This window comes from Equus asinus, chromosome 9 (genome assembly GCF_041296235.1).
Source record: "Equus asinus isolate D_3611 breed Donkey chromosome 9, EquAss-T2T_v2, whole genome shotgun sequence".
Taxonomy (NCBI): Eukaryota; Metazoa; Chordata; class Mammalia; order Perissodactyla; family Equidae; genus Equus; species Equus asinus.
In genome coordinates, this window is record NC_091798.1 from 6,775,038 (window position 1) to 6,800,088 (window position 25,051).

At 57.0% G+C, this 25,051-nt stretch overlaps 1 protein-coding gene across 1 annotated transcript in view; it reads left to right on the forward strand.

The window, feature by feature from the left end:
• Positions 1-25,051, forward strand: part of COL23A1 (collagen type XXIII alpha 1 chain) — a 315,117-nt gene that overhangs the window by 270,488 nt on the left and 19,578 nt on the right. Inside the window, exons 5-8 of the mRNA XM_044777582.2 lie at positions 1,270-1,296; positions 18,791-18,817; positions 20,747-20,773; positions 22,410-22,436. Of these exons, the coding sequence (XP_044633517.2) occupies positions 1,270-1,296; positions 18,791-18,817; positions 20,747-20,773; positions 22,410-22,436 (108 nt within the window). The remainder of the gene's footprint in view (positions 1-1,269; positions 1,297-18,790; positions 18,818-20,746; positions 20,774-22,409; positions 22,437-25,051) is intronic.

Sequence of the window (25,051 nt, forward strand, 5' to 3'; positions counted from 1 at the left end):
GGCCGCTCCTCACCAAATCTCTGGCCCAGAACTGCAAGCAGCGTGCCCGGATTTCCCAAGTGCCCTGCAACAAGGGATCTGTTCAGATGCTTTTGTCTCATGTGCTTGGGCAGAAAGGGCAGTTACGCCAGGAATAAGTTGGGCTTGATCACTAGATCCCGGGGTCCGTTGTCCTCCTTTGCCAAAATATGTGTCCCTCTCTGTGTTGGGCAGCTGAGACCTCCCCAGCACAGCTGGCCAGTGAGGACACTGAGTTTGAGAAGGGGGAAGGGCGGGGCTGGCAGCCCCAGGCAGCACTGAACGCAGGGGATCATCAGTGGGCCCGGAAATCCCTTTCCTTCTCCAAGACATGTGACGAGTCTGCCTTTGATTCGTCTTGGCAGTTTTTCAGAGCCCGATGAGTCCAGACAAATCCATTCAAGAAGCACATTGACAGTCGGCTTGAGCCAAAAGCAACCTTCTAAAGGAATTCCTTTCGGATGAGCAGTTTCATTTTTGACTTCCACAGTGATTCATTTCCCGATGGGCACCCTTTGGAATCTGGGCTTCCCCCTACATGTAGGGCCACATCGAGCCGAAAAGCGAGCCAGCAAGAATTGGTAGATTTTTTGGCCACAAGCAATTTTCCACTGTTGAGTCATTCCTGGCTGTCACAGGGAGGCGATCCTGTGTGAGCTCGCTGAAGTGCATAATGCAGAGGGCTATGCAGAGATTTTTTTTTTTTGAACTTGGCTGTTAAACTATTAAGTGTATTAAACAAATGCAGAATTTACAACCTGTAACCTGAGACAGATGCCGATGTGTGGGGCACTGGCCAGGCAGTCCCTGCCCCGAGCACGTGGGGCCGGAGAAGCATACAGTAGCAATCAATGCCCCCACTCCCCACCCCCATATCTGCCTCCCAGGGCTGTCTTTCTTGCTTCACCCGTCAAAGTGGCAACAAGCAGGAAGCGCCTATCTGCTCTCTAGGCCCCTCAGCAGGTCCCATGTAGGAAGCATGTCCCCACGGGGTTCTCACCGTGGTCCCGGCTGACAGGGGAGGACACGCGTGGGGTGTGCCCTGGTGGCCCTGCAGCCTGGCCCTTTGAGGCGAGAAATGGGTGCTCTGTCCCCCAGACCCGCCAGAGCCCTGAGGCCCACTGAAGGAGCCAGTTATCAACTGCAAACCCCGCAGAAAGTGGGGGACCTGGGGGCCCGGGTGAGTGCTAAGTGTTGCCATATGGTTTTCTGCCGAAAGTCTGATTATTAATAACGTATTAATTACCACAGGGGCAATCAGGACGAGATGGCTACCCGGTAATTTGCCATTTATTTTTTGCTCTCTTTGTCCTTTTCTCTCGAGCCGGTGTCCTTCCTCTGAGCCCTTATTTCCCTGTCTGCACTGCTCCCTCCTCCTCTGCTCTGGGGTCTGGTCTCTCTGTGGAGGGGATTAGCATGAGCTCTGTGAAGAGGTGGGATGTGCAGAGCCGCAGGCAAAGCAAAGAGGCTTCCAGGAGTCCCACTGGCGTCTGAATCCACCCGCACCGCCCTTCCTGCCCAGGGTGTGGCCCGAGCCCAGCGTCCAGCCCCTGACTGTGGAGTGTCGTCCACACTGGCAGGCCCCCAACCTCTTGCCAGTGGACAGGGGACTCCTGGCCCAGCCCACCATGTCCTGTTACCACTCAGGAATGGGAGACTGATTGGGTCCAGTTTGGCCTTTTTCATGTCATCACTTCTCAGATCTTCTACAGTTAAACCTAAAAATTAGCTTATTCTTGGAAGCAAGGTCCCCAGCACAGGCTTGGTGAGCGCCACATAAGCAGCAGGATGGGGGAGCTGTGCGTTACCGAGTCCTGCGCATCAGTTAGGACCATGACGTAGCGTCCAGAAGTCCTGCTGCATCAGAGCAGGGGCGAGCCTGGCGGAAGGAGAGCTTGGCTGCACCATCCTTGGGGACAGATTTGCTCTGGGCCTTCAGGCCGGGGAGATGCAGGAAGGAAAATGTTCATTGACTCAGAGGCCTCTCTAAGGGCCAGGTGTGTCAGGGTCAGAGTCACAGCGATGGAGGGGAGGGTCCTGCAGGAGCCACCGTCCCAGAGGCCGTGGAGCGTCAAGAGGCCCTGCTTGGTCTCCAGTGCTGCTGCCTCCTAGCTGGGTGTCCAAAGGGGAGGGGAGTGGCAGAGTGAGTGGGTTTCCTCCCCCGTTGTTGTCTTCTCTGAGCACACAGTGACCCCGGAGTCCTTTCTCCCTGGCTGTGAGCATCAGAGAGGATGTTGGCTGATGGTGGGAATCATTTCTTCCAGGTGAGGGGCAGGGGGCTCCAGACCAGCTGCTGGGGGATCCCCCTCCCACAGAGGCCTCTTCTCCCTCAGCCACCATCCCTGCCTTTCCTCCCAGGTGGGAGGCGGGGGGGCGGGGGGGGGGGTTGGCCAGCAGGCTCTGTGAGCGACGGGCAGGAGTCCAGGTGCACAGCTGGGCAGCCGGGGGAGTAAATCCCATCTTTACCACTCACTGGCTGTGAAACGGTGGGCAAGCCCCTCGGCTGCCCGAAGTCTCCATTTCCTTGCCTGTGAAGAGGGGAGCTGGGGTTCAGGTGGAGCGAGGTCAGCCTGGACCAAACAGCGGTCGGTTACTGGGGAGCGTAGGCCGGCTGGGCCAGGTGACAGGGCGGGGAAGCTGCAGAAACCCACTATTGCCTCGGGGCTGGTGGCCCCTTTTCCTGAGGTCCCCGTCCCGGTGTGGGTGCATACCTCTGTTGCCACAGGGTCTGGGCGTCTTCTCGGCTGGGCAGCCCTGCCCGCTGGCCGTTCAGGGCGTTCGTGCCTCCAGGGCCAGGAGCCAGCTGGCCTGCCCAGCTCTGTGCCTCCAAGCACCCTCGCACCAGCACTGCCACAGGCCGTCCCTTCTGTGAGGCCCACAGGGCAGGGCAACGCCCGCCCTCGTCCCCTGCAGGGTGGAAGCAGGCCTGGCAGGCAGGGGAAGGTGGAGGGACTTGCCCAGGCACTTGGGACCCATGTGTTTTGAGCTGAAATCCAGATCTCTTGGCCCGTGGAGGGCCTGGCTCCCAGCCTGGGGTCTGTTTACAGACAGCTCCGTGTGGTCGCCCCAGAGGGTAGGGGGACTGCCGCACTCCTGGGCCACCTAAGAGGCACCTTGTCCACAGAGAACCACACGAGCTTCCCGTCCTGCCACCCAGTCCAGCTCAGCCCTGGGTCGGCTGCGCGGCTGGGGCAGACAAGCCTCTCGGAACTGGCAAGGCCCCGCCACAGAGCTGGAGGGGTTGATGGGGTCAACCGCGAGCCAGGGGCAGCATGCACGACAGCCCCTCCCTCGATGCTCTGGCTGTGTGTGTCCCCGTCGTCGTCGCCGCCACCACCCCACGCAGAGGCCTCGAGAGAGGAAGGACGGGCTCAGCTGGTGCTGATGCACCAGCACACGGCAGCATTTGGAAGGCACAGGGCTCTGAGAAAGGGCAGTTTGGGAGATTTCAAGACCAGCCCTGGGGAGGATTTTTTTTTTTCTTTGTGCTAAAAACATGTCACTTTGTAAGGCAAAGAAAGAGCAAGAAAAGAGTCGTGCAGGAGGGCTGGGTGGAGACTGTGCCGGCTGCATGTTCTGGATTCATCCAGGCCAGCCCTCCCCTGCCGAGACCAGCTGAAACCAGGTCCACATGTGGCCCAATGGGGGTCAGGGGCATAGGAGCCACCCATGTCCGAGGGACAGGTGGTGGACGGACAAGGGCCCAGGCCACCTTGTCCATGGCCTCCTTGTTCGGAGCTGGCCTGTCATTTCCGCTGCAAGGGTTCAGTGACAGCTCTCTGCTGATGACAACAGAAGCGTGTTTACTGTAAACCTTCCCAAAATAGAGAAAAGCACAAAAAAAGGAAAAAGCAGCTATCCATAATCCTACCACCCACAGATAAGTCTGCTCAATATTTTAGTATTTCTTCTTCCAACATTTTTTATGTGCAAGTTTGCTTTTATATTTGTTATTTTAAAAAATGGGATTACAGTGGACATACATTCTTGTAGCCTGTTTTTTTCACTTAATATAGCATGACATTTTTCCACATCATTAAGAATTCTTATAGAATGTAATAGCTATGTCATATTTTATCATGTTTATTATATTATATATAATGTGTTTAACTGGTCTCCAAGTTATATTATTTATATTGACAATTTTTCACCCTCATAGTCAACATCCTAGGAATAAATGTAGGTTTATTTCCATGATTATGTCCTTAGAATAAATGTCTAGAAGTTGAACTGCTAGACCAAAGGGTTTACACGTGTGTGAGGCTTTTGATGTCTTTTGCCAAATTGCCCTCCAGGAGGCCGTGCTAATTTACATTTCCACCAAGAACATGTGAAGGCTGCATGTTCCCCCAAGCTCTGCCCAACTGTGGGTATTATCATACTTTTAAATCTATGCCAATACAATAATACATATGTGTGTGTGTATCTTGTTTTAATTTAGGGTATTTTTCATTAGAAGTATAGTTTTAGAAATTAGGCTAGTTTTGATAAATTTCTGTAATCCTAGCTGCCACCTGGTGGTAGAGGTTGGAATTGCAGGGATAGAGTTTACAGAGAAAATCGCCGCCATCGTTCGGGAGCTTTCAGATCCCAAGAGGTCCAGGGACAGCAGACATCGTGGTATCAGCAGCATAGGGGGGATTGGAGCTCAGAACATCGTGAGTCCAAGCTGGGACCTGAAGAGGAGCCCTGGGCGCTGCACTCTTCATGTTGGGATAGCAATCAGCATTGATGTTGATAAGTGATTTTGCATCTCATAAATAGGAAGCTTGGCTCCGTCCAACATATCTAGAAGATGTTGTGCCCTGTGCTGGGTACTGAGGTGGCACAAAGATAGGTCAGACCCAGTCACAGTCTTCGGAGAGCTGTGGAAGAGGGGGGCCAGCACAGCCCGCCTGCCATGGGTCAGAGAGGGACGAACGATTATAGGTCACTGTGATCTTCCTGGAGGTTTCTTATCATGACCCCTTCTTCCTCTCCAAACTGTGGCTCCTGTCTAAGATGAAAGACTTGTCTCTCATGCGAGGCTTAATCTTGCCTGCACCTTGACTCCTGCACAGAAAACATGAGACACTCTCATCTCCTGTTTACAACGTCCAAACCCTCACTTTTCCTCCTCTTTAGTATTTTGACTTCTGACTCTTACCATTGAACTTTAATGACTTCCTGGTTTATTTCAAACCTTCAGAATGCAATTGAAAATTTTCTTGAAAAATGTGTTTTTGGTAACATCTTCCAGGACTTAAGGTTTCTGTACATTTGCACGTGTGAGGAGAGTGTTAGTTTGTGAGGCCAGAGGTGCGTGGAGATTGTGAAACCCAGCAAGTGCCAGGGCGCCGAGGCCCGAGGTAGCAAGCAGGCCCACCTCAAAGACACTGTCAGTCATTGACTCTATGCCAGGCATGTTTCTGGGTCTCTGGACTAGCACTGAGCAAGATGGACAAGGCCTCTCCCTGTGGTGGGGAGGAGAGAAACAAACAAGATAGCTTCAAACAGTGAAATGTGCTAGAAAGAGAATAAAGGACAATGTGAGGAGGGTGCTGACTGGGTGGATGGATGGGCAAAATTGGGATCAAATAATCAGAAGGCTCTTGAGAAAGGTGACATTTGAGCTGAGACCTTGGGTTCCTGGCAGAGGAAAAAGGAAGTGCACAGGTCATGAGGTTGGAGGAAGCTCCGTGAGTCCAGGGTGCCCTCGAGGCCAGTGTGGCCAGAGCGAGCGAGCTAAAGATGGGGAAATAGTACAAGGGGGGCTGGAGAGGTCTCTGGGGCTGCATGGAGTAGAATCTTAGGGACATGTAAGAGGTAGGAGGCCAGGGAAATTTGGCTCTGTGCTTATAGAAACCACGTGTCCCCAGAGACAGACTGCCATGCCAGGGCTCAGGGGATCTCCTCCCGAGAGAACTGGGAGAAAGGACTGTCCCCTCCCAGCCCCCCTCAGCCCTTCCAATGTGCCAGGCAAGCAAGCGCCCGTGTGGAGTGCTTCCTGGGTGCCTGTTCACACATGCTGACTCGCCCTGGGAGATGGGTGGACGGCGTCGGCCCCACTTGCTAGAGGGGGCAGCTGAGCTCAGAGGGTGGCAGGACTTGGCTGAGACTCAAGGCAAAGCCCAGATTGGCGCCCAGGTTGTGAAGTCTCCTCTGTCATACCAGCCCCACGTCAGGAAGCAGGTCACGGCTCAGGACTGTCTGTGCGCCGGCTGGAGGATCCTCCTCCCCTCACCGACCGGAGAGGCAGATACGCAAGTGACTGCTCCACTGCCCCTCCTCATGCCTGTTTCTGTCTGGCCCCGGTGCTCTCTCCGCGTGCGCTGCATTCCACACCTGTTAGCCAACCCTTAAGACCCTTTCCTGCTTGCCAAAAAGCAAAAACAAAAAACTGAGGCTGACTTCAATGAAGAAGCCCATTTCTCCCTTCTGTCTTCTCTCCTATCCCTCACACACACCTCTGCATCATAGCTATCAAACGCCTTCCTCACAGTGAAACGTCTAATTCTGTTTCCCTGGCCAGGGTCCTGTTCCTGTCAGGGAGCAGCTGAACGGAGCGGGGCTGGCGTGGGTACCGCCGCCCTGCCCCAGGTGGCTGCTCAGCCCTGGTGAAAACATTCGGAATCAGATCTGTGCAGCACTTCTCACTGTGGAAGGACATCCCACCCCGCTACGTCAGGACTCGTGCCCGTCTGTGGATTGTCTCACACCCGGTCATTTGAGGGAAGGAGACAGGCCCGCACGGCCCTTGGAACCTCACGACCCACTCAGCAAGTGCTCATGGGTCCCTACTGGTTTGGGCTCTGAGCTGCTCAAGTGATTTTCTGGGCCAGTCTCCTCTGTTGAGATTCTGACCACACATGAAGGCCAGTCACCCACCCATCCCACTGCTGTGTTCCGGTCGAGCAGGAGAGCCTCCCATAAAGAAATCTTTATGGTACAGTGGATTGGGCTATAACGCATGCAGACAGGGCTTCGGGCCCCACAGAGGAAGGAGTGGCTAACTCTGCCTGGCACCAGGGGAGGCCTCACAGAAGAGGGACATTTGAGGTGTGTCTTGAGGGATGAATAGGAGTTTGTCAGGAGGACAAGATGGTAAGGCAGTCCATGCAGCACAAACACAGCCTCTGTGAACATGGTAGGACGTGCAGTGTGGTCCCATGTGCCCAGGGATGGCGACTCTGAGGGCAGGCAGGGAAAGGCAGCAGAAGAGTTGGAGGCCGAGGAAGCCCCTGCGTGCCATGGACAGATGTGTATATTGGAAAGGCCTCCCTGGCTACAGGGTGGAGACGGAAGGCAGGGGATCCAGGTCGGAGGTGATTGCGAATATTGGCAGATGAAGCCTGAATCAAGAATGTCTCAGTGGGGATGGAGTGAAGGGAGCAGACTCGCAGGAGTTGCAGGCCTGCTCTGACAGGCGAGTGACCAGAACCAGGACTGCTTGCACTGGGCAGCACCCAGGACCCTTCTGGCTAAAGGCACAGGAGCCCGGGGGGGCGGGGCAGGAGCTCCAGAATCAGTACCAGGGCACGGCCGGCCTCGGCCCCGGGGACACACAAGCTGGGAGCTAAGATGTGCTGAATGAGACAGGGCCTCAGCCTGGGACCAATTTCAAAACGAATAACTCAGTTGGACTGTTTGGAATTAATCAAGTGAACAAAAAAGGACCCCAGAGCACCACACATTCTTATGCTTTCTTGCACTCTAGGAGTTCAAAAACAGCTTTGATTGTAAAAATGTAATTAGTTAAATGATTCCTCTGTAAATTCCCAAATGCATCTGTTTTTACATTTCGGCATCCTACATCTCATATTCATCTGACCCCTGCAGCGCTGCTCCCCAGCTCCCCAGATTCAGGGTGGAGTGGAGATGGGATGAAAGCAGATGTCCTGAGCCCCCCTAACAGCCCCCAGATTGGAACCTCAGGGAGCCACGGCCGGGCCCGAGGAAAAGGGCCACCATGCTGGCCTTTCCTCCTCAGGGTCCCTTGCAAGCCTAGGGCAGACACTCCTTGACTCGGGCCGCTTGCCTTGGTCCCATGCTGTGTGCCCCGCATCCCCTCAAGTGTCACATGTGGGGCAGCCAGAGGACAAGAGGCCTGAGCTGTGGCTCCTGCCCTCGGTTCCCGGATGCCTCGCTCGCCCTCTGCAGCTTTTTGCATGTTCCTGGCGGTGGCCGGGAAGCCTCCAGCCCCAGATTTCAGCCCGCGAGGCACCTCCTCCCCAAGTCGAGCTCTGGGAGAGCACTTAGCTGGGACAGCACTGTGGGGGCCAGCAGAGGAGGTTTGTCCTGCCTGTTGCACATGTGCCTGTGTTGGAGTCTTTGCAGAGTGGCGCCCTCCAGGCTGGCTGCTGGCTGAACCTCTCCCACTACCTCAGGCAGCAAAACAGCCTCCAGCATCCCCCTCCCACTGTGTGGAAGAGCATGCTCGCAGACCTGCAGCAGGTCACTGAGGCAAACTCGGGTCTTCCAAGGACATGCACTTGAGAGAAGGCAGGTATTCGGGCACGAAGCTGGTCCACTCAGCTTTCCTGAAATTGGGATGTGGCTCCGTGTCCTGCTCATGCAGTGGGGAGAGAATGGGCTTTGGGGTTCTGTAGACCATGTGGCCTCACGCACATCCCTGACTCCTCTTTGGCAGTTGGGGGAGCCAGGTAAATGACCCCACAGGAGCCCTAGTGCTGGCCACACAGGCTGCATTGAGGGAGTGACAGTTCCTGCCACCGTGGTGGTCACCGACCCCAGCAGGGGGAGCCCCTCTTGGCGCAGCATCCTCAATGCCCAGCTTCCTGACTGACCTCCCAGGATGTGGTCTAAGGGCAGGAGTCAGCGGGCGCCCGGAGCAGCCTTCAGCAGGTCAAGAGCGCCCTCTGGTGCTCCCAGGCCAGGCTTGCGAGCCTGTAGGAAACATTCATTCATGGAGGCGTCCGCTTGGCAGTTGCCTCATTCAATACATATTCATTGTGTTCTCATGATGCTTGAGGGACTTGGTTTGGTGTTTGGGATACAATAGCAAGGAATACATCCAAGAGCCCCTACCCCCTGGGAGGATGTGGTTGAATGGGAAAGAGAAGCAAAATTCATGGGAATTCCAACCTCACCAGGCATGGTGGTCAGGGCCGGGATGGCATGGGTTGCTGTGAGCGCCTGTAACTCTGGCCTGGCCTGGTGGGGATCAGGTGTGCCTCACCAAGGAAGGGGTGTAAGCCGAGGTCAGAAGGCCAAGTAGGTGCTGACAAGTGGGGAGCTGCAGAGGGAATGTCCAGACAGAAGGCACAGAGAGAGGGTGCACTCAAGACAGGCCAAGCTGACAAAGGAACAGGAGACTAGGGGTGGGGGGCCAACAGGCCGATGGCCCTGGGGCACTCAGCATCATCACGCCAGTCAGCTGCCTCCCCAGGGGCCACAAGTCGGGGGAATTTGCGGTGGCATCCACCCTGGGAAGGGCCAGACTTAAACAAAAGTTTTGCAAATCTATCAGACTACCCAGGAAGCAGTGAGTTCCCCATCATTGGAGGTGTGCAAGCCAGGGCTGCACAACCACCTGTCAGGAAGGGCATCTAAGGAGAGATTGGCCCCACTGGGTTATCTCCCATACAAAAGTGGGTCGTTCCACCATTAGGGCCTCCTTTTGGGGCTACTCAGACCCAAATTCAATGGGATGGCACCAGCCCAAGCTTGGGGGGCCTGGGGTGGGAGCACTTCAAAGATTCACGGACATCCCTCAGAGCTGGGCCTGTAGTGGGCACTGGAGCCTCAAGGACGGTCACTATGGGGAGGAAAGGTGGTGGGAAGACAGAGCAGTGAGTAATGCCAGTCTCAGGGGCACCTTCTGAGCCGTGCTGTCCCAGGCAGGCTGCCTCCCCCTAGACTATCTCCATCAAGCCACACTGGGACCACCACCCTTCTGGTCAGCTGCTGCTCTGTCCTGCTAGATCTCTACCCCAGCAAAGGTTGCCACCAAAATGGGTGCCCCAACCCGTCTGCTCCTTCCAGTGCCTTCCTCCAGACCAGCCCCATGTGCCTGAACTGGAGATCGGGCCAGAGGCGGCCCTCAGATGGACACAGCCCCACTCACTGACCCATCTTCCATCCCTACACGCCTAGTGGGAGTCAGCCCCATTCCCCCGCCACACACACCCAGGAACGATTTTTCCTGATAGCTGACGGGGTAATCATGTAACTGGCAAGTGGGTAATTTAAGTGGGGATTGGGGATCAGTTCAAAGGCATAGCAGCACCTCTTCTGGCCACCATGTAGAATGTGGACACATGTGTAATTGCTTCCAGCACATGCGGGATATTTGCGGAGCATGCCCTCTCCCCAAAATAGGAGCCAGCTGGCTCCTGGCCTCGCAGAGTCATAGAGCTGAAAGGGACCCAGCGATTCTCTAGGCTCAGGGCTGCAAACTCAGATGCCCCTGCAGAGCTGGTGGGTCACCTGGTCGGGGCAGCAGGCCAGGTGTGAGGCAGTAGGGAGGGGCGGAGCCTGGGGCCCTGGGGTGGTGCCCAGTTGAAGGAGCACTTGACCCAGTAGGTATTGCCAGGCCCGGGGGGGCCCGGGGTGTGAGAACTTCCAACTTTTCAGGAATGGTCCAAACTCTGGATGTTTATATGAAACATTCCAGTTTTTAAATGTTACAACTAATTCAGTCAGTTTTGGTCTTTTTCAACTGCAAAGACTAAACCAAACTTGGCTCCAGGCCAGCCCTGTCTAGGCCCAGCCCTTCCCCGTGCAGACAAGGAGCGGGAGGGCAGCAGCGGGGGTAGGCCGAGGAGCAGGTGAGGGGCAGGGCCTGACCTCAGCAGGCTCTGGGGACCCTACCCGGCTAAAGCCGCCACAGCTCACTGTGAGTGGGGGTGCAATAGGTGACTGCAGAGCCTCTTGACAGAGCACCCCAGATTCCAGGAGGGGCTCCACGGGAGGAACTGTGTGTTTCCACTGAGGCCCAAGCTGCCGCCGGGCTGGACCTAAGAAGTGAGCGTCCTTTCTTCCCTCTGCCTAGGGCAGGAGTTCGCGTCTGGGAAATCGCTAAGCATGGACAGTCTTGCTGTGGCCCACGTATGTGCAAAGAGCCTGGCCTGAGAAATCACAACCACGTGGTGCTGACCTTCCCTGAGGGGGCTGCCCATCCAGCCCCTCGCCTGCTGGACAGCCATAATGAGGCAGCCTTCACACAGGAATGTGCATGTCCCATGCGGGACCCCAGGCCCCAACCGCCTTGTAATTTGATGAATTGTCAACATCTGGTCCGTAATTACGGGGCCTGGACTGATAATCCTGGTAAGCCCCCTTACCCAGGGGCCCCGTCCCAGTGCATTGTGAGGGCTCCATTCCCCGATGGGAGCCGTCAGCGTTAATTACAACCAGAAAGCAGGACAGTCCCCCAGCCCCGGCCGGTCTGAGCATCTACTCCTGCCTGCATCTGAGCACGGCCAGTTTACTGCTTTAGTTCAGTTCAGCAGACTCTCTGCCAATTGGGAGGCCTAAGCCGTAGCCAACATGGTTCCTCTGAGGCCTCATTCAAGGGTGAATTTTGAGAAGCTCCAGCGATGGAGCCAGCCTGCTCCACGTCCCAAACTTATTTCACCAAGAAACAGCCCCTCTTTCGCCACACTCGTTGATTTCTCTCAGAAGATGACTCTGTGGAACCCTGCTTAGGAAGCACTCAACGGGGTGTGGGAGGGGGTGAGCAGACCCTCGAAGGTAGGAGATGTCAGCAAGGGCACAGCCCGGCGTCCCACTGCCAGACAACCAGAAGGCCACACCAAGGGCACTCCCTGCTGCCCGCCCCAAGGCCGATGCAGACCCCAGTTCCGAGTCAGCTTGCCTGTGGGGGTACGTGTCTTGGGTTGGTCTGGGAGAGAAGGAGACAAAGGAGACTGACCTGGGACCCATCTTGAACTTGTCATCTGGGAGAAGAGGGCATGACCTCCATTTTAAAGATGAGGACACTGAGGCTCTGGGATCCCTCAGGTCCCTGAGCAAGGCCTGGGGCCGAGCCAGCACGGGGCCCTGCCCGCCTGGCCTGCTTCTCACACATCCGGAAACATTCTGGAGCCCAGCTGATCTCCACAGAGAAAGAGTGATTGAAAGCAGACCCCAGGCTTGTAAACAGCTGTGGGGTTTCGCGGAGGGCAGCAGGCGTTGAAAACCTCTGCTGGATTCCAGGGCTTTGATCAGGCGTGGGGGGGTGGGGGGGCGGAGGCTGAGCCCTGCAGGCACAATGCTGTGGCCTCTGACCCTCAGGATCACTGCGCTGTGGAAGCTGAGGCCCCGAGCGGGATTCGAACTCAGACAAGGCCCAAGCCCTGCTTTCGCTCCGGAGGCTGCCCCGAGCACGGTTCCTCCCCGCTCCTCCTGTGGGAGACGCAAGGGAGGGAACGGGGGCAGCTGGTGGTGGGCACCCCACGGTCTGGGGCAGGGGAGGGCTGCCTTGATGGAAGAAGCCCCCAGCACCCAGGACATGCCTGCACCTAGGCTGGGTTCTGTTGCTCCAGCCCGCCCAGCTTCCTGAAATGGCCCCATACGGCTCAGAACCCATTTCTGGTCCGCTGGGACGCCCAGGCTGGCCGTGCCCCACCTTGGTCCAGCCTGGCTGTGCCCCTACCCCATGTTTGTTCTTGGCTTCCTTCAGACAAGCCCCTGGCCCTTCCCTGGGATGTTTCTCCTCAGAGCACCTGGAGCCAGGCTCAGACCTCCTTCCAGCTCGTGGAAACGCTAGTTCCTAGACAGCCCACGCAGCCTCCCAGCACAGTTGCTTTGCCAAGACTCAGCCAGGCCCTGAGACGGGGGCTCTGGTGAGGCTGGGAACACTGCCCTCCTGGAAGCCCACAAGCAGAATGATGGCTCAGACACGTCTCGCAGGAAAGAAACCTATTTCACAGGGTGTAACGCAGTGTTTCTCAAACTTGCTTGACTGGAATCCCCTTCCTCAGGCAAGCCTGTTACTCTGCAGGAAGTGGTCCACGGGACACCAGTTTGGGAAGGGCATTGTGTAGGGTAACTATGGGCAGGGCCTGTCCTCCAGGTTCACAGCCCAGGGACCAGTGTCCCCCAGGACCAGAGGGATCAGAATCATGCCCTCAGGCCAGGAGGTCTGTCTGACTCCAAAGCCAGGCTGTTTCCTTCCTCTGCCGTATTCCTCTCGGAGTCTCCTCAGTGACTCCCAGTGACCGCTGGTCACCCAGCAGCCTCTCAGGGTCAGCTGTTTCCCCAGACAGAGAATTCAGGGGCCTTGGCACGGCTCTCTTGCCTAGGTGTCATCAGAGATGAGCCCAGAGCCACCCCCACAGACCGAGGCCACGGCTGTGGGTTGGCTCCATCCTCCAGGCCGGGCACACCTCTGCTCCGTAAATATTCACACACGGGGTTTCTGTGTTTGCCTCGGGACTCAGCTCGGCACCAGCTCCAACCACGCACAGCTCCGCTCTGGGTTCCGGGGGAACTGGAGGTGACTTTCCCTCAGCTCAGTGGGCGTTCAAAAGCGCTCACACTGCACCCTCTGCCTTCATTCGGAAACTACACATTTCATTCACTCTTTTAAAACTCCAAGTCCTGGGAGCCAAGAGCTCTGTGATCCCAAATATAGGCAGGCCTCTAGGTGGGAAAATTGGTTTTCTGCCCCTTATGGGGCTTCTCACACACCAGAAATAGACCTCGGGGACCAAGGCTGCACCATCGATGACCCTGTCAATGTACCAGGGAGGGCGGCATCCACCTGGGAGACAGGAGGCCCACGGTCACTCTCAGGAAGGGCAGCTGAGGTCTGGTGGTCGGAACTTCCAGAGACAGCGGGCGGCACTGAGGCCCCCTGTGGAGCTGAACGAAGCCGAGGGCACAGCCTGGGCTCTCTTCTGCAGCAGACACTGCTGGAAAAGCAGGGCACCAACAGCTCTGTGTGCTTCCCATCGATGCAGCAGACGCCCTGGAGCTGGGCCTGGGGACCCAGCGATGCCCCAGAGATGGCCCCAGGCCTGGGAGGGGCCAGACCAGGATGTGCACTCCATGCCCGGGCCAGGACAGGGGGCTTCGGGCACCAGACCAGGATGTCATCCTTCAGGAGTGGGGCTCCCCAGAGGGGCTCAAGAAGGAGAGCAGTGTGGTCAGAATTGCATTCTAGAAAGCTCTCCAGGGCAGTGTGTGGGAGAGACTACAGGTATTAGTCCAGGGAAGGGCCATGGGGTTGATGCCCAGGGTCTCATGTGCGTGGTGGGCACCCAGAGTGAGGAGGGCAGGCTGCAGTGCACCTGGTGGGCCAGGAGCCAGAGTCCTGTCACCCGAGGCAGATGGACCCATAGATGGATACTGTTCAGCCCATCCAGGGCTTTAAAAATAAGAAAGGCAGGGGCTCTGGGTGTGAGCTGTCGGCGTGGACTGCTTCCAGAAGGACCACACGGAGCTGGTGCGAGTGCTGCCCCCAGGAGGCGCGGCGAGGAGAGAGGAGGCTGGCAGCGTCCTATCCCTTCCTCAGTTTACACCTCCACTCAGTGCAGAGGCCTTTCCAGCAGAACCACACACAGGTCAGCGAGGCCGGGGGGCCCTCTGCCCGTCACAGGTGGCAAGGCCCACAGTCACCAGCTGGCATATGGGATAGCCAGAGCCTGCCCCCTCCAATGGCTCCACGTGCCTCCTGGAGCTCAGCCACAGGGCTTTCCTCAATAGGAGTGGGACACAGCTCTGTGGCAGACAGGCCGAGTGGATGCTGCTTCCCCCTGGGGAGGCTCCCAGAAGAGGGGCCCTTTAAGCTTGGCCTTGAAGAATGAGTAGGAGTTCTCCAGCTGGAGGAAGGACACTGTGCAGTGGAGGGAAATGGGAAAGCACAGCTTACGTCCAGGGAACAGTGTAATGGATGACAGTGCATGGGGCCTCAAGGGGCACCAGATGGACCCGTGAGACCACTAGGCAGCTCTTTTCCACTCCCAAGGGCTGTCAGGAGCGCATGGGTACTACAAAGTTTAGGGCAATACTGGAGTGAAGCCAGGGCAGGAAGGAACAGCAGTGCTGGGGAGAACAGGTGATGAGGATGCTCAGGCTCAGAGAGGTTGACTGGCTCCCCCAGGGTCACACAGCAAGTGTGTCTGTCTGACTCACTGCTCTCTCTGGCAGAGGATCAGAGTGAAAGAGAGTCCAGAGAGTACTGCCAGGGGAGGGTCTGCTTAGTGTGGGAGACAGATGGACCAGGAATCCCTGAAGGAAGTCAAGGCCTGTGAGGCTCCACCCCAGGACCCCTGGATTAGCCATCTGTCACCCTGCTGCCCTGTGCTGTGGGAGAGGGGGGCTCTGGGGACAGTAGGGCCTCCTTCAGCCCTTGAGCGATCCCATTGCTCAGCTTCCTCAGCTACAGGGTGGAAGCGTGGCCTGCCTCCCGGGCCTGCAGCGAGGGCAGCCGCCATCAGGGTCTGGCAGGGCTCAGTGGAGTTGCAAGCGATGGACGTTCGTGGACAGACCCTGGAGAGTCTCCCCCGCTGTGGTCCTAAGGGGCAGGGTGCCGGCTTCCCTGGGACCTGGCCCTGCTCTGTGTCCTGGCTTTACTGGGGGTCACCTTGAACCCTGTACGCAGTCCAGGCCCTAAGGCCGGTTCTTGCCCCAGCCACTGCCTGTGACCTAGCTGTGAGGCCCACTCAGTGCCTGCTTCCATCCACAAAGAGGAAAGGCCCTATTCAGTCCTAAGCTGTACTGTAGTCTTTGTCATTTCCATCTGCATTGACAGATTGACAGACGGGTGAAGTTTGCGCCGTATTTGGGCTCAGTTTAGCAGGACACACAGGCGCACGCAGGGCCTGGGCACAGACTGTGGTGGCAGCCACACCGGATGAGGTGGCCGGGGGCCCATGGGGAGGTAAGGTCAAGTGGGCAGTGGGGTGGAGCAGGGAAGACCTGAGCAGAGGCATGCAAGGGCGGACTAGAGAGCAAGAGTGGCCGGAAGCCAGGCAAGGCCACTGAGGGGACTTGAGTGCAGAGGGGACATGGAACAGACCTCTGTCCTCGGCTCCAGCCCAGCCTGTTACTGGCTGCATGGCCTTGGGCCCCAAGGTCTTCCCTTGCTGGGCCTCGGTTTCCTCTGTAAGGCGAGAGTGGTAACACTGGCCTTACAGAGTTGCTCTGGTGATTTAGACCGAGTGTGGGGGCCACGAAGAGCTCCAGAAGACACCCAGGATGGGCCTGGGCCCCCCGAGTGCTGTGGCAGCTGAAAGGGCCGGGTCTGGGTGAGGGGTCCAGGGTAGAGATGTGAGGGGGACAGGGTCCTGAGGAAGCCCGGCAGGGCCGAGCACGGGGGTGGAGGAGGGGCAGGGCTGCTGGAGGGAGGAGGCCTCAGGCGTGTGGCTCCAGGGGTCAGGACAGCCAGAAGCCCACAGAAGGAGACAGGCCAGCCAGGGCCAGGCCTGGTCAGCCTCAGGAGCAGGGACGGGAACTGCGCCTGTGGCTGGGGCTGAGGCCCTGACCGGGAGCCCCAGGGCCTGGACCCCAAGACTTTGGGATGGCCCCACTCCCCGCCTCCTGGGCCCCGGCTGCCCCCAGGCCATCGCCACAGTGTGCAGCCCCCAGCCGCCCTGAGGCTGTGGCTGGAAGCGCTCGAGCTGGGTTTCAGGATCGCCCTGGCTCCCACCTGGAGCCAGGCCCTGCGGGCGCAGATTTACTATCCCCACCCAGGGCAACCTGGAGGTCGAGCCAGGAAACCGGCCGTTTACTCCTGGACCCCACAAGTGGGGTCCCCTGTTCCCAGACTGTATCCAGACCCAAGGAGGAGAGACCAGCTCCCAGAGCCACAGACTGTCTCAGGGGATGCGTCGCTCTGGCTGAGCAGAGGAGGCAAGGAAAGGCATTACAAGCCGAGGGAACAGCCCAGACAAAGGCATGAAGATGCGAAAGAAGCAGAGAGCTCAGGGAAACAGAGATATGGGGCGACACAAAGGCAGAAGCTATTGCTGGCCACAGAGGACGCTGGGCCAGGGGATGCAGCCTCAGCAGTGGAACCACGAGGAGTGACGGGGCAAACCCATGTGAGGCTGTGAGAGACCGGAGGTCGGGGTCAGTGCCGACACTGGAGATGCCCCTCTACTCGCGGGTCCCTGCACGCTCCCTCCCCCCTGCCTTTGCTGGGCTGTTTTCTACCCACACACAGCTGCTTGTCAAAATCCCCAGATGCCACTTTCTCAAGGTGGCACTCCCTAATCTTTTCCAATGCCCCACAGCCGCTGCGCCCTCTCCCTGCTCAGAACTGGCAGCAGACTGCCTGCCCCACCCCTTCACTTCCCATGTCGTGTTATACGTATTTGCCCATGGCTCATCTTTCCTGCTACCCTTCCATGGTTGACTCAGCCCACATTTACCAGCACATGCTCCATGCCAGGCCTCATCCGAGCACTGGAGCCCAGGAATCAGACCTTTTTCCTGGATCCTCTGGAAGACTTATGTAGACCACGCATTAACAATACATTGTGTCATGTGCAACAGCTAGAATATGTGCTGGGCACAAGGACAGATGGCCTGATTCTGGACAGTGGAGAAGCCTGGAGGGCTTCATGGAAGAGGAGGTAACCAAGCTGAAGATGCACAAAGGCAGGAAGAATGTGACAGGCAGACACGCAGTGCGTGCAAAGGCTCAGGAAGGTGGAGCTTCCTAGAACATTTGCTGGGGTCGAGGGTGAAGTATATGTGGGGATGAGGAGACAGTGGCGGGGACGAGGACAGGGGTTGGCAGAGACCAGAGGGACTCAATCAGCAGCAGGCCGGTTGCCTTCCTCTACACTCCCACACAGAGGTGGAGCTCGGCAAGGCTGTGTGGAGTGGCTGCGTGGACAGGGGGAGGGGACTGGCAGGGGCTGCTGTGCCCTCTGCAGGCAGCACAGAGCCCGGGTCCCCTGATGCCCCGGTGCACAGCATCCAGCCTCATGTTGCGTGGCTTCGCTCAGCTGTGCTCATTCCCGCGGCTCTGACAGTGCCAGCGCCTAGGTGACCTATGGCAAGAGACATCTATCTCCCACAGTTCTGGAGACCCCAAGTCGAGATCAGGGTGCCACATGGTCGGCTTCTGGTGGGAGCCCTCTCGCAGGCTGCAGACTTCTCCCTGTGTCCTCACGTGGTGGAGAGAGAGCCAGAGTGCTCTCTGGGCGCTCTTTACAAGGTCACTAATCCCATTCCTGAGGGCTCCACCCTCATGACCTAGTCACTGCCCAAAGGCCCCCTCCTACTGCTGTCACCTTAGGGGCCAGGTTTCAGCACGAGGCTGTGGAGGGACACAGTCTGTCGGCAACAAGGCGCAGTCGACAAGCTCAGTGCAAGCTGGCTTAAGGGAAACAAACGGATCAGCTGACAAACGGAACTGTGCGGGGTAGCCTCAGCCCCAGGCCTTTCGCCCTGTCTCTCTCTCTGTCTCTCAGCTCTGCCTTCTTCTCTGTGGGCTCTTTCTCAAGCCACGTGGTGCCCCAGGAGCTCCGGGCTTAGCCCCCCGGGAGAAAAGAGCCCTCTTTCCCTGAAAGCGCCACCACTCAAAGTCCCAGGCATGACGCCCACCCTGAACCAATCACTCGCCCAAGCCCCGAGGAGGTGGATGGGGGCGGTTCTGGAGAAGAAGTGGGGCTCTGCTGTCAGAGGAGGGGATTCTGGGCGGCAGACATCACCCAGCTGTCCCCAGCCCAAGTCCGCGTGAAACATGGCCAGAGCGTGGGCTCAGGACAGCCTGTGCTCTTGCGTCACTCAGTAGTGCCTCTGGGTCGTAAAACACAGAGGAACGCCTTTCCAGCGTGTAACCTCTGCTCTCTCTCTCTCTCTCGTTTTCCAGGGGCCACTGGGTCTGGATGGCAAGCCCGTAAGTGATGACAGGGCAGTTCTCGGTGGTCTTGGGATGGGGCTGCCCCTGGGGGATGGGAATGACCATGGGGCACCAAAGGGAAGGGCCACTGAGAACCTGGCTCAGCCCAGAGAGAAGCCATTTGGGTGTCAGGCTTGAGTTCAAATCTAGCTCGACCACCTGCTGACTGTGCGACCTTAGGGAGGCCTCTTCACCTCCTGAGCCTGAGGCTTCTGTCTGTCAAACAGGCGCTTGATCCTCCCACAGGGATGCTGGGGATGTGGAGAACTGTGGACAGCCCCAGCCTTAGCATCTAGTCAGCCTTCAAAACATACAAGTCCCTCCCAGCAGGCCCCAGGCACAAGGCATTTCCCCATATGGTCTCAAGACTTAGATGGTAGGCATTGGGCTGAGGAGTTCTCAACAGCTGAGCCAAGAGCCTGTGGTCCACAGGCATCAGCAGCAGAATGAATAAGATGCACAGACACTCAGCATAATAAAATAAATAATTGGATGTGGATGGATGGATGGATGGATGGGTGGATGGATGGGTGGGTGGATGGATGGATGAACAGAAAAACTAATGGATTGATGAATGGATTGTGGATAGATTGATGGAAGGAAGGACAGAGGGATGGATGGACAGATGGACGGATGGGTGATGGATAGATGAATGGAAAGAAGGAAAGAAGGACAAATGGGTAGATAGACAGATGGATGGATAGATGGAAGGAAGGCAGGAAGGACAAATAGATGAATGCATTGATGAACAGAAGGCCAGATGGATGGATGGGTGGATGGATGGATGAATAGATGGATGGATAGATGGACAGATGGAAGGACAGTCAAATGAGGTAATGAATCACTTATCATACAGACAGTTAAATGTACAGTGGTTTAACAGACAAGTGAGTGAAGAAATGAATGACCTATTGAATGAATGACAAATGATTGAGGAGTTAACGGATGCTACGTGCATTATTAGAGGATGGAGGAAAGAACTGACTACCTGGATGGACAAGCTGTTGAATGAATGAACGAGTGAATCCATTACGGGCTGAAGGGATAATGGATGGTTTGGGGAGGGATGGAGATGGTGAGCAGGTCAGCCCCTGACCAAGAGTGCCAGCCCCAAGCTGGCCTTCCCCAGCCCGGCCCCCACGCTGGGGACTCTGAGCCCCACAGTCAGTGCCTTGTGGCCTGACCTTCTTCCCTAGGAGGTCTGGTAACTTGGCAGGATTGAAAGAGACACATTTCCCTGCAGCCAGAGAGCAATGGTGGCCACCATGGCCTGCGTGGAGCCACCCCACACTCACACCCCGGACTCTGAGAGCAGTGGCCTCCTCGCCAACACCCAGCACAGCAGGTGCTAACAAGGAGGCTCTGATCTCTCGGAGGAGTGGCTAACACGTATGGCCCTGTCCCTGCTGAGGTCATGCCAGTGGGCCCTCGCTGGTGACCCCTCAGCCCCCACCTCCCTCAAGCTGAGCACTGAGGTGTGGAGCTTCCCTGGGGCCAGCACGGGCAGCCCTCATTAAGAGCTGGCGGGCCTGTGTGCTTTTCCAGTCGGCCGCAGCTTGGCTCAGCAGCACCAGCCCTTCTGCCTCCAAAGCCATAGGGAAGTGGCCAGCCCAGTGGCTCAGCTGTTAAGTGCGCACTTCTTGGTGGCCCAGGGTTCGTCGGTTCAGAACCCGGATGCAGACATGGTACCACTTGGCAAGCCATGCTATGGTAGGCGTCCCACATATAAAGTAGAGGAAGATCAGCATGGATGTTAGCTCAGAGCCAGTCTTCCTCAGCAAAAACAGGAGGATTGGCAGTAGTTAGCTCAGGGCTAATTTTCCTAAAAAAAAAAAAAGAAAGAAAGAAAGCCGTAGGGAAGCAGGAAGTGGGGCCAGCCTAATCCTCCTCATTCACGCCTGTTTTTTCTCCACCTTCCTTCTCCAGGGACTTCCAGGCCCCAAGGGGGAAAAGGTAAGTGATGCTGGAGGCTGTCCAGATGCAGGAGGCTGATGAAGGATGCCAGAAACCTGCCGCCAAACCCCAGTTCCAGAGGGTGACCTTGGGCATGTCACAGCCCCTCCTAGAGCCTCAGTTTCCCCATCTGTAAAGTGGAGCTAGTAGTGCCTACCTCCTAAAATAGTTACAAGGCTTACATTTGACAATTTAAAACGCCTGGAGGGTTAAATCTGAGTTCTCCTGGCACCGGAGCGTGACAAAACTCAAAGCACAGTCTGCCCAGAATGACAAGCTTCCACCGTAATTAATCATGGAGACGGTGCCAGGAGAGCCCGGGGGGTTGAACATGGCTGTTGATGGCGGTCTTTATGGGAAGGATGCCCCCACCCCCTAGGAAAACAGATGACAGACAGCTGCCTCTGGAATCTTTCAAGCCCTTGTGAGAAGAGCTTCCCTGGCATTGGCACGAAATGTCACAGCCACACCCATGAAGGGCTGGGACCTCCAGGTGCCTCAGAAGGGAGCAGGGGACGGAGGGACCAGAGCAGACCTGGGTGTGGTGGGACACGGACGCTTCCAGGGAAGCGCTGGGTGGAGCTGGGCCACGTCTACTCCTGACACGTGCTGTGAGGTGGCCCTCTATGGAAGGGCGGCCAGGGTTCCAGTCCAGCACCAGGGCTGAGCAGGGCACAGGATCTGGTGTTCAGAGCCTCAGGGTTGCCTTCCAGCTCCACCACCAACTGTGTGGCCTTTGGTAAGTTGCCTGGCTCTGTGGGCCTCGGTTTCTCCATATGTAAATTAAAGCCAAGCTCACCGAGCCATGGGGAAGACGCAAGAGGCCATGGTCTGCGTCCTTCATAGATGATGAGGCGCTCGTGCACTTGGCAGACGCGCTGATTGCCTGCCCCCTTGGTTCTGGCTGATGCCACCAAGTTGAAGAAATGAGTAAGGCAGGGGCTTTGAAACCAGAGGGAAATCGATGTCTTGGCATCCATCACTGCATAACACACTGCCCCAAAACTTGGTGACTTAAAACAGTCAATTAGGGCCAGCCCCGTGGCCGAGTGGTTAAGTTCACAGGCTCTGCTTAGGCGGCCCAAGGTTCACTGGTTCGGATCCTGGGTGCGGATATGGCACGGCTCCTCAGGCCCTGCTGACGCAGCGTCCCACATAGCCCAACTAGAGGCGCTCACAACTGGAATATATGACTATGAACTGGGGGTTTGGGGAGAACAAAAAAAAAAGAGGAAGATTGGAAACAGATGTTAGCTCAGAGCCAATTTTCTCACCAAAAACAAACCAACCAACAATCTGTCATTATGCCTCACTGTTCTGAGGTTCAGGGATTCCGAGGGACGTGGTGGGAGCAGCTCCTTCATCTCTGCTCCACCATGTCTGGGGGCTGGCAATAGATAACAGACCACCTGCTTCCAAGCCCTGGATCTGCTAGCTGCGTGACCTTAGGCAAATCATTTAGCCTCTCTGTGCCTCAGTTTCCTCACTGGAAATGAAGATAAAAATAGAGCCTGCATGTTGTATTTGTTAGGATGAAGTGAGAGCATGTGTGTGAAGCGCTGAGCAGTCAATGCTCAATACATGTGAAGGAGTAACAGAAGTAGAGGTGCTGAGGTGTCTCCCTTGTTTTCCCTAGGGTGCACCAGGAGACTTTGGCCCCCGGGTAAGAACTGAGTGACACCCCCTCACCACCCCCACATGGTTGTTTTATGTTATAATGTGGCATGTCCAGTGTTTCTTGTGGGTCCCTGCAGCTTATCACAGAAAGAGGTGGGTGAGCAGCCCCACCTCCCGACCCGAGCTCTGTCCCGCCACATGGTTTCCCTTAGAGGCCGCTGGGTGGAAGCCGCTGCACAGACGAGGGGTCTCTGGCAGACATCCCCGTGACACTTATCACCATGGATAGGTAGACAGTGGGGCTGGCACTGGCCCCAGACTAGAGACTGACCTTTCTGAGGGCAACTGGCTCCCCAGGAAGAGGGAAGGCTCTGGGGTCAGCAGCCCTGAGCTCACTCAACTCTGCCACTTCCCAGCCACGCGTCCCGAGCGAGTCACTTTCGCTCTGATACTCAGTTTCACCCACCGAGTAGGGGTGACAGCCTCTACCCTAAGCCGCCGTGGTGAAGACTCGTTGCAGTCATCAAAGTGGGTAGCCAGCACCCAGCATGGGGACAGTGGATCAGAGTCTCTGCCCAGGCTACCCCTGGCCCTGGGTGCCTCCTGGGCCCAGGGCCTCAGAAGTACCTTGTGCCCCACCTGGGGTCTCTTCAACGGTGGCTGAAGCAGAGTGGAGACCCTAGGTAGGGTGGGCCCACAAAGCAGATCTGGCCGAAGGGTCACTTAAGTGGCCCTAGACACGTGCCTTCGCCATTTCCACCACAGCCCGGTGGGAGGCAGCAGAGGCTGAGAGGTGGGCATCAGCTGCCCAGAGAGAGGCAGGAGTCTGGCACACTCCCGGTTGCTTTTAAGAAGGTTGTGGGGTGGAAATTGTAGGCAGTGGGCCCATCACACAGGGTGAGCATCTGCCAACCTGGAGGCGGGAATGGAGCAGGAGGACAGGGAGGGGAGGACACTATATGGGCAATGAAAAGGGAAGGGGGCCGCGGCACCGAGAGCATGGGCTGGATCCCAGTCCCAGCTCTGCAGTCTTATGATTCTGAGCCCCATTTGTGAAAGGAGGCCAGCTGGGCCCACATCACGGGGTGGTCGGGCATGTGACCTGGGAGCGAGGAAGGGGACTGGCCAGGCTGGGTACCCCCAAGACAGAGCTAATCTGTGCTGCTGAGCCTTTGATGGGAGGGTGAGGGCAAGGCCACACAAAGCTGGTGAGATTTCCCTACAGTTGAAGAAAGGGCACCCGTGTTGAGTCTTGTGGCTGCTGAGAAAAACCCTTTTGCTTGCTTTCTGGTGGGTATGGAAGCTGATCTTCCAAACAAAGGTGCCCGCTCCTTAACAGACTAGAATTCCCCCAGCCCGGGTGTCACGGAGGAGGAGATCCCTTCCCCAGCCCCTCCCCTCTTCATGGATAGACTCCACACTGTCCCCATGTTCCAGCCGCCTGTGAAACATCCTCCACCCCCGAAAGTTCCGCACCTTAAAACAACAGTGGGCCACTATCTCTCATGACCCCCTGGGTTGGCTGGGGTCTCTCCTGTTGCAGCAGAGGCAGCTGGGCCTGGAGCCTAAGGTGATGGCACCCTCACATGGCCAGTCAATGTGGCTGTTGGCTGGGAGCTCAGCTGGGGAGCACCTACATGTGGATCTCTGTGCAGCTCGCGCTTCTCCCTGCGTGGTGGTGGGGTTCCTGAAGGGGCACTCCAAGAGTCGCATTCCAACAGGCAGGAAGGGGGAACTGCGGGCCAGTTAAGAGCTACAACCCAGCATGGACACAGCATCACTTCCACACTTTCCATTGGTCACATCAGTCACAGGGCCCACCCAGAGTCAGCAGGTGGAGAAATAGACCCCAGCTCTCGAGGGGGAACGTCAAGGTCACATTACAGAGGAGCCTGTGGGGTGGGAGTGAGGGTAGTGGCCATCTTGGGGAGCACAGTCTGCTGCTCCCAATCATCATGCTGCCTTTCTCTGGGCTGCTTGAAGTGGCTTTGCCTCCAGAAACAGCCTGTGGTTTTCTAAATCACCCTCCTGCCTTTCTGACCACAAAACCTATTTGCCGACTAGATGGTTTTCCCACGGCTCAATCCAGGCTTTATAAGCAGAGACCATCACGTGTACAATCGCCGCGTCCTCAAGGTAGCTTTCCGAGTGGCGTGTCTGGGCCTGCTGTTTGCGAGCCTCCCCCAGCTTGCCCCGCATGGTCCGGGCTAGACCTCAGCCGTCAGATGCCGGGGCGGGAGGAGGAGCTGCTGGCTGGCCTCAGTGCCAGGTAACTCAAGTGAAGAGCCTGAATACCTCTCCTAGGACCTGCCCTACGGTCCAAACGCATTTTCTGCCTTAATAAGTAGAGTCTGGGCCAGTGGTTCCCAGGCTGGGGCCTGAGCTGTGGAAGGAACAGCCAGGGATGGAATGTCTCCAAGTGATTCCTAACACAGCGTAAAATGAAGCGAGAATTACCCACCAGCATCGCCAACCAGGACTGGGTGGCCTAACCAAACTGTCATGTTCCTCACTTTGGGCTGGAATTCTGTCCTCTTGGTTAGGACCCTGGCTGTGTCAGACTGATCAGATCTGCGTGGCAGACGCTGAGAGCTGAGTTAATTTTTCAGTTGGGAAAACTAGGGAACTAAGCCTTAGGTGCAGTTGGCTACAGAGGTGAGC